Source organism: Triticum dicoccoides, chromosome 5B (assembly GCF_002162155.2).
Source record: "Triticum dicoccoides isolate Atlit2015 ecotype Zavitan chromosome 5B, WEW_v2.0, whole genome shotgun sequence".
NCBI lineage: Eukaryota > Viridiplantae > Streptophyta > Magnoliopsida > Poales > Poaceae > Triticum > Triticum dicoccoides.
The window spans coordinates 457,477,216-457,486,122 of NC_041389.1; the positions used below are offsets into that span (position 1 = coordinate 457,477,216).

Here is an 8,907-nt window from a genome sequence, read left to right on the forward strand (position 1 = left end):
TGTAATATATAAGATGATAGGTACATTTTTGTATTGCTCTAGTTCGCGGCAGTGGTTAACAATTGTGATACTATGGACTAAGATGTGATTTTTTTTCCTGGAAATTCATTGACGGCCAACCTTGCTATACCTAAAAAACATAGATTTATGGTTGCTCAACAAATGATTTTCTTTTAAGTGTCGGTGGACCTGGCTTAAACCATTCCATTGATTTTGTGTTTTTATTTTATATTATTTTTTATCTTTCATTTATTATTGTGCCATAGAGATTCAAGAGGCTTAATTTTTGTTTAATCCATTAAATGGGCAATAGACGTACTCTTGAAGATTCTCGAGAATCATGCTTTTGTTTTATCTTACATGTCAATCGATTTGTCAGTTTAATCATTTGTGTACGATTGTGCATTAGAGATATAAAAGACCAAGATTTTATTAAATCTGAGATGAATGGGTTAAAAATATACTATGAAACGAAATCTATAAATCATATCTCCTTTCCCCCTAAAGTATAAGTTTACCTACAAATCCACCACATTGCACATCTACACCTATCTTTTGCCTTTGTGCCTACTCCTAGAATCCTTTTTTTTGCAGAACATGAATATCTTATTTGTAACACATCATCACTATATTGCATTTTAGGGTTCTCTCTCTCTCTCTCTCACACACACACACACACACACACACACACAGAGAGAGAGAGAGAGAGAGAGAGAGAGAGAGAGAGAGATGGTTCTTGCAAATTGCATGTGAATTAGTAGTAAGATGCCCCTAATACCCTAAACCCACTACAATTTGTACGGTTCATTGGAGGTCATGTGGCAATTTTGGCGGCAAAGGGAGGTGACGGCTGGGGAATGAAGTTTCCTCCGCCAAAGAATCTGGATCGGGAGTAGGCTGAGAGGGATCCCATCCCTGCTTATTTGGGAAGAATTGGTTCGATTTTGGAGCTCCCTTGTTTTTGGCGAGCTAAACAATTACTGGCAATGGGCTAGAGTGATCTAACTCTAATAAAACTAGTAATCTTGTGCGTGCAATGTAGGTTATACTACAAAAGATATAAATTGCATTGCAAGTTAATATTAGAAAAGGTATTGATTACACGTTGATATTAGGTAGGACATAATTAGCATGTTATGTTAGAAATAATATTAAGTGCATTGCATGTTAGTATTAGGAATGATATTGATTACACGTTGATATAGGTAGGATATAATTATGTGGTTAGCATCAAAGTTGATATTAAGTATTGTATAAATGTATGCTAAACATCAGAGCAACATAGACCATTGGATAGATGTGTTGGATCTACGCAACTCACTCTTTCTATATTGGTATCGATATAGATAACATTTTTTTGGGAGTTAAGGCTTTTAAAAATGTGATAAATATGCCCTTACTAGCAATCCAAATGGTCCCTCTCTACTGTGCCGACAACCATTTGGAGCCCCGCCCACATGTGCAAGTTATTCGCTTGGTTGGTCCTGCAAGATAGGATTTGGACAATCGATACACTACATAGGCGGGGATGGCCAAACTCCCGTCTATGCCCCCTTTGCAACAAAGCTCTCAAGTCTGCTTTGCGCCTCCTCGCCTAGTGCCACTACATGATCCTTGTTGGGATCGTGCTCGCACCTGGCTTGGTCTCCATTATTTTAGTCTGTTCGTCTGGGGCAAACACCACTTCGGTGAGAGCTTGGTGGGCCGATTTGGTGAGGAAGTCAAGACCGAATAGTAGGGCCCTCACTTCTTTGATGATGCCAGACTCTTGGGAGATTTGGAAGGAACACAATGCCAGAGTCTTCCGCAACACCGCTGCCCCCATGATGGTGGTTATAACGAGGATCAAGGAGGAATCTTTGTTTCAAAACAAATATCCTCCATAATCATCTATAGCTGCTGTGCCACCTGTGTTTCGGGTCATACTCATGTTTTTTCGAACTAAAAGACCATGTGTAGCTTTTAGAGTGTACTTTTAGAAAGGAGGCCGACTTAAGATTTGATTTGACCCCCCCCCCCCACACACACTGCCCCTCTTGGCCTGGCCAAATCCTTTCGTTTGTCCCTCCTTAAATACCCTCTTAGGGCATTAAATTAAGGTTTGGGTTCGACGAGGCCTCCTATACTACACCACATTAGACCCTATTATTTTACTAAAGTACTTCATCTTATATCTGCAAATCTGGTTGCATTTAAATCTTTTCTTGTTCTTTGGTTGCATATAGGGATTGATCTTAGTGATCTGGTCAGGGCCGGCCCTATGTTTCCGAAGGCCCTAGGCGAACTGGACGACATGGCCCCTAAGTCAAAGAACCCATCAGTGGTTGAATTTTCAGATCATTTTTTCTCTTATTCTCCCTTTTTAGCACCCGACAAATGCATGTTAGGCAACATGACAGGCTAATGTCCTAAAATTTATGAAGTAAAGAGTATACAAAGAAATAGAAATTCATAGATCGGATGATCGAAACCCCAGACATGTATATAGAATGGCAGAATATTAGGATGGTTGAATATGTAATGTGAACCATATAATTAGGAAAAATTATACATCAAAAATTTGAAACTTTGTAGGATGAATCATGGATGAATAGTAGAATAGACGTACTAAAAAACTACTGAAAATCTGAAATTGGGGGATGGATCATGGATGAATAGTTGAATAGATGTACTAAAAAACTACTGAAAATCTGAAATTGAGGGATGGATGAATGGATCAGGATACGTACGGAATCGGCCGTGACATATGTATAACGTATTGCCATATTGTCGGAGAGGTGGACTGCTGCACGTGGCGGCGACAACAAGCGACCGAGGCGCCGAGCGAGGAGCGATGGAACGACGGGCCGATGAGACGGCGAAGACGAACCGACGAGTGACGAACAGGAAAAGCCAGATCAATCGATCGATTTGTTTCACACGCATTTCAATCACATTCCTTTGCAGCCGTGACTTGCGTGCGCCGATGCTTAGCTACCTAGTGATCTGAAGGGCCGAGCCCATCTCGTTTTTTCTTTCATAATCTTTTCCCTTATCTATTTTCTTCTGGGCTATACTATATATGTGTACTACCTCATGGGCCCCCTCCCACCCTGGGCCCTGGGCCGTCGCCCCTCTGGCCATACCCCAGGGCCGGCCCTGGATCTGGTTGGCCAGCAAGTTAATCTCGGAGGAGGTATGCTAGTTAAACCGGGTGTATCATGTGAAAATGTGGCATATATCTCTATGAACATTTTGCTGAATATTTGAACACTAGAATATTCAGCGCCTCCTAACCATATTCATTTTCTTAACAAGGTAAAAAGATGCAAATAATTGATTAAATAGAGTAAAATGGAGGAATTTTCCTTAAATGGAGTAAATTTTGCCAAAAATATGAAACATAGAGGTAAATAAAAACATAATTAACTCTTAGAGTTGACGTGGACTCCCCGCAAAAAAAAAGTTGACATGGACTCCCTGCAGAAAAAACAATTGACATGGAAAGAAGAGGGGTAGACAAAAAAATGAGACAGGTCGACTGTAGCATCACATGAATAAAGCTGATTGCAGAAAGAATCAGTGATACTCTTCATTTCCTCTATATTCTCCATAAGAGACCCGTCGCTTTCACTGAGAGTAGAACTGTTATCTTGTAGTTCTACTCTTGCACATGAAGAAGCCATGCAACACCGTCTTTGTGTGATTTTTTTTGCGGAATCACCGGGGGAAGAGTTCTCCAACATGAATATATTGCTCAAAAAGCGGCCAAAGCCAAAAGTAACCAAGCGGCCAAAGCCAAAAGTAACCCCATAGGCTTTGGTTGATCCAGTTCATAAGAAAAACTCGAACAAAAATCTAAACAAGTTGCCTCATTTACGATGGAAACCGGGCCAAAAACCTTATATGTAGCAAGGGTAAGGAAGAAGAGGGGTAAAAAAAGGACGCCCGGACAAGGCACGCCTAGCTAGCAGAGAAAGACCGACGCCGTGAAAGACACAAGTAGATGCCGGTGTCCTCGAGGGATCACAATAGCAGGACAAGGCGCCAAACTTTTTTGTGCAGTTGACTAGATTAGAAAGAAAAAATGATTATTCATGGATTTATTGAATTTCTTGACGGAAAAGATTGCAAAATTTTACAAGTACGTGGTTTGTCACACAGTCACACCAGTGAGGATGATTCGAAACCGGGCGCAACTAAACCGGGCCTGGACATGAGGTCCTCCCACCAGGCCTTCACGCGAGGGTACGAGTCGAGAAGCGACCCATACGGCGTCGCGTCGACGATGTAGAAAGTGCTCGCGAAGTGGTTGAGGTCCGCGAAGCTGAAGAAGTCTCCGGCGAGGTACCTGTGCTCGGACAGGCGCGCCTCGTAGATTTCAAGAACCTTCTTCGTCTTCTCCACGGCCTCGTAGACGACCTCCTGGTTCGTGGGGAGGCCGCGCAGGGTGGGGTTGAGGAAGCACTCGAGCATGATGAGCCGCAGGGCCTGGTGGTACTGGTGCGCCTCCACCTCCGTCCACACGTCCACCATGACGGCCTCCTCCGGGTCGCCCTCCCTCAGCAGGTCCGCCTGCTCCGTCTTGTACTTGCGGAGCACGTACTTCGCGATCGCACGGGCCTCTGCAAGCCATGCATGAACACATTAGAGTGCATGTTTGAGACCTTGAGTGAGAGTGAGCCATGGAGGTTATTTCTGCTGCTTCATTTTGTGAGTATGTGAACGTGTATACGTGGTGCTCACCGAAGAGGACCAGATCGCCGTCTTGTAACGCCGGGACCTTCCCAAACGGCTGCAGCAAGCTCATCAAGAAGAATAGTTAGCACTCATCACCGGATGGACAGGTCTAGCTATGCATGCATTGAGTTGGACACACGTACGTTTCTGGCGAGGTGCTCGGGGCTATTCTGCTCCTTGGCCTGGAAGAGATCCATGTGGACGAGCTCGTACTCGGCGCCGACCTCCTCCAGGCAGAGCAGCATCCGCGCCACGTTGATCGACTTGGCCGGCCCAAACACCCTCACCGGCGCCATTGCTGGTGATGGTGTTCGTGTGTCGCAGCAGATCGTAGGATATATAGATGGATGGAAATGGAAATGTAGTATATGCCGTGCGCGAAGGAGATGAAAATGATGGCTGCAAATAATGCGCAACCACCGGCCACGCAGGACGACACGGACACATGGTGGTGTGTACATTTCGATCAAGCGGCGGTGGACAGGGTCGGCTTCTTTTTCCTTGTGGTGATGGTGAGGTGATGGGGTCGTCTTGGTAGGTGGTACACTGCTCACTGGTGAGCAGTGTTGATCGGGGTGGCTGGTACGTCTTGCTAGCACGAGTGGTCACTAGTCAGCACACCGTTGTTGCCTTGTTGGGACACTAAGGACCGCGACGGGCCACGATGGCTTGTTCTGCATCTTTTACTACATGCCTACAAAAGGAAATGTTATCCATAACAAAATGACCCCCCCCCTCTCAAAAAGTATGATATGGTATTTATATCTATACTTCTATAAGGACATGGCCAACGCTCCATGCTGGACTGGTGCCCCGGACTACCACGTTGTGGAGAGAAAAGTAAAAAAGCTAGCTGCCCGCAGAGCCGAACGGGATCCTGCGGAGGAGACGGACGCTCCAGCAGAAAAGGAGGAGAGAAAGAGAAGAATGATGCAAAAGCGATGGAGAAAAATAGATGGAGTGGGTCGCTATTGGCTAGACCAGAGGAAGATGGGGAGACAGAAGGTAGGGAAGGGGACCATGATGGGTTTCATACGTGGAGTCTGGGGCATCTGTATACTAGTGCCTCCATTGTACATGCCCTAAGAGACTCAGTTGGTGATGATGATGTGTCTGCCTTCTGTCATTTCTGACCGTCAGATCTAACAGTTGTGATGTAAGTTGTGGCATTTTTGCAACAAGACCCTATTTCTCTGCTGCAATTTGCAATTTCTGACAAGTGCTGCCAATATATATGGCCACTGGCTTGATGGAATACCAAATACGTTTAGCACGCTAATACGGGTGGGAGCGGCTGCCTTACTATGGTCGCTTTGGCTATGTAGAAACGATTGTGTTTCTAATGGCAAAAAATATTCTTCTATGCAAGTTATTTACCGTTGTACGCACTGGCTCCGTACGTGGTATATTATGCACCGAATGAAGTACCAACGTTGTTCAAGGCGGTGAGTATGCGGTTGGAGTGGGTGACCATGGAGGTTTTTACCAACATGGATGGCAGTATAATCTCTGAATTAGACCACCTTCTCCGTCGACATAGGCATAGTTTCGGCCTCATATATATGGCTTTACTATTGCCACTTTGTCATTTTTATACTTTTTGCCAGACTGTTCATGTGATGGATGTGTGCATCTTTGTAAGTTATTCTAGTGCCACCCTTAGTTGGTTTTGGAGTATTGACGACAAACGTGGTTGAGGGACTAATGTGTTTGTGAGAATTGCAGGTTAACACTGGTAATGTCCCTCATTGATTCGGTTTACCTACCAGAGATGACCCCTAAAAATGTGTGAAGACATTGAAGACAATGGTGGTTCGTGAAGACATTCACAACGAAGACTATGACATGTGAAGCTATTCACTTGAAGACTATGGAGTGTGAAGACATAGTTGTTTCGTAGTTTCCTTTTTCTTCTTATTGAGTCATAGGAACCACCGTACTGTTAAGTGGGGTCCAATTGAACAAAGTCAGAGTGACTGAAGTGATGCTCAACCAAATCCAATGTCTTCGAGCGAAGACAATGAGAGCAAATCTTATCCAGAACTGGATGAGTCAGCTTTGCTTGTAGCCCAAGCCAAGCTGCCGAGTGTGTTTGAAATCTGACCGTTGGACACGTGTTGGTTCCTTAGTGACCCAGGGTCATTTCGAACATATTAGGTCGGGTTGCCTCCTGGCTATAAATAGCCCACCCCTACACCATAAATTGGGGCTGCTCAGAGTTAGTGCACGGCTTTTGTCGTTTGAGAGCAACCCACCTTCGAAGCATTTGAGAGAGAAATCCTTGCGAGGACAAAGCCCAAAACACCCAGAGCCAAAGAGTGTTAGGCATCACTGAAGTCTTTCTGTCTGCATGATCTGAAGACTTGTTACACTTGAGGACTGTGAATCCTCCAGCCGGTTAGGCGTCGCGTTCTGAGCATCCAAGAGTCATTATGGATTGCCGGTGAACGAAGTCTGTGAAGGTTTGGAAGTCTACCTCGAAGACTTACCAGAGTGTTTGGGCGAGGACTGGGTGTCCTTAGCTCAAGGGGAATAAGGTGAAGACACGGTTTTCTGAGTTAAATCTCAGCGTCCCTAACCAGACATACAGTTGTCACAGCAACTGGAACTGGTCTACTAAATCTTTGTCTTCGTCAAGCTACTGGTTCTATCCTCTACTCTCCTTACTTTACAGTTGTCTTCGTGAAGTCATTGCTCGCCTGTCTGATCTGTTTGACTTCACACTGTGAAGACTATTATCTGTTTAGCTTCGTACTATCTACCTTTCTGATCCTGTCTACCTAGTTGCAATTAGTCTTCATGCTTTCATTATAGTGTATGTTAGACTAATGCTTGCCTAGTGTAGCTTTCATTCCGCTGCTTAATATATAGGCTCAGTTTACCTGTTTTTCTTCAAAGCCACCGTGTTTTGAAGACATTCATAAAAATCTCCTATTCACCCCCACCCCCTCTAGTCGATAACTAGCACTTTTAATTGGTATCAAAGCAAGGTACTCCCTTGTTCTGTGTGATTCGGTTTAACCACCTGGAGTCTTACCTATGTCGACTGCATGCATAATCAAGGTCTGCGCTGCATGTCCTATTTTTGATGGTCAAGATTATCCCAAATGGAAAGTAATGATGAAGAAGCGCCTCCTTGCCATGAACAGTGAACTACGGACCGTCATAGAGATTGGTCTCACCGATTTATGCAAGATGGCGAACGCTGACGACATTTGAAAGTACACTCATCTGGATATCACGGCTAAGGATATCATATGCTCATGTCTATCCAATGACGAGTTCAGGCGCATCATGCATCTTTGTAATGCGAAGCTTATCTGGGACCGGATTTCTCATGTCTATGAGGGTCATCGAACCCGTCAAGACCCGTGGTTCTGCGAGTTCAAAGAATCTCTTAAAACGATGTCTTTCGAACCCGAGCCATTTGATCAAAACTACTGCCTCATGGCACGTAGTGTCAAGGTAACCTTTGGTGATTCTAAACCTAGATATAAGACACTTGCTAAAATTGCAACTGAGCAACAAACTGCTATGGAACATATTCAAAAGCTGCTAGACAAAAACGATGACCTGTTGGACGCGGAAATGATTGAACTCAATCCTTAATTGAAGATACTAAAAGTCTTCGCGTTAGGTACGAAGATCTTGAAAGTCGTCATGAAACTCTCCCAGCCTCTCATGAGAAGCTCTCCTATGATTATCTTCAAAGGAAGCAGGATCTAGAGAAACTGAGTGCGTATCATGAAGATCTTCAAAAAGAGAACGATTCACTACTTGCCCAACAGATCAGTACCACTCAGGTAGAATTTGTTCCACCATGCTTAAAGTGTCTTGAGCGCGATAATGTTGTCTCTGTTGCTGAATGTTCTACTGCTTCTGATGTTGCAATATCTTCAACTACTGATGTAGTAACTAAACCCTCCACTGAGGATGCCACTATTATTGCTGATGAGAATTCTAGGTTGAAGACATTGCTTGAGACCGGCATGTACAAAAGCCTCAAAGGGCATCAAACTTTGTGCGATGTCCTGAAGAAACAGATTCTGAACCGAAACCCTAGGAAAGTGGGTGTTGGGTTCGAGAGGAAAATGAACGTTGATGGTTCATATTGGATGCCTGAGCAGTACCCCAAAACCACCTGGGTTGCTGCTAAGGATCCTTCAGTGGACCCATCTACTTTATCTG

The 8,907-nt window shown here is 44.4% G+C and overlaps 1 protein-coding gene across 1 annotated transcript; it reads right to left on the minus strand.

The window, feature by feature from the left end:
* Positions 1 to 4,053: 4,053 nt before the first annotated feature.
* LOC119310767 (probable glutathione S-transferase GSTF1) lies at positions 4,054 to 5,059 on the minus strand. Its single transcript, XM_037586398.1, has 3 exons — positions 4,863 to 5,059; positions 4,726 to 4,774; positions 4,054 to 4,604 (listed from the first exon to the last, which is right to left on the minus strand). Exons 1-3 carry the CDS (start codon positions 5,013 to 5,015, stop codon positions 4,144 to 4,146), a joined length of 663 nt encoding a protein of 220 aa, XP_037442295.1. The 5' UTR covers positions 5,016 to 5,059; the 3' UTR covers positions 4,054 to 4,143.
* Between the last annotated feature and the right edge of the window lie 3,848 nt (positions 5,060 to 8,907).

What these genes read in the sequence shown, in the direction of transcription:
- LOC119310767 (XM_037586398.1), bottom strand. Translation starts at nt 5,015, where the DNA reads ATGGCGCCGGTGAGGGTGTTTGGGCCGGCCAAGTCGATCAACGTGGCG. An exon ending in CCGAGCACCTCGCCAGAAAC is followed by an intron (nt 4,775 to 4,862) that starts GTACGTGTGTCC and finishes AGCTTGCTGCAG; the next exon opens with CCGTTTGGGAAGGTCCCGGC. An exon ending in CGGCGATCTGGTCCTCTTCG is followed by an intron (nt 4,605 to 4,725) that starts GTGAGCACCACG and finishes CATGGCTTGCAG; the next exon opens with AGGCCCGTGCGATCGCGAAG.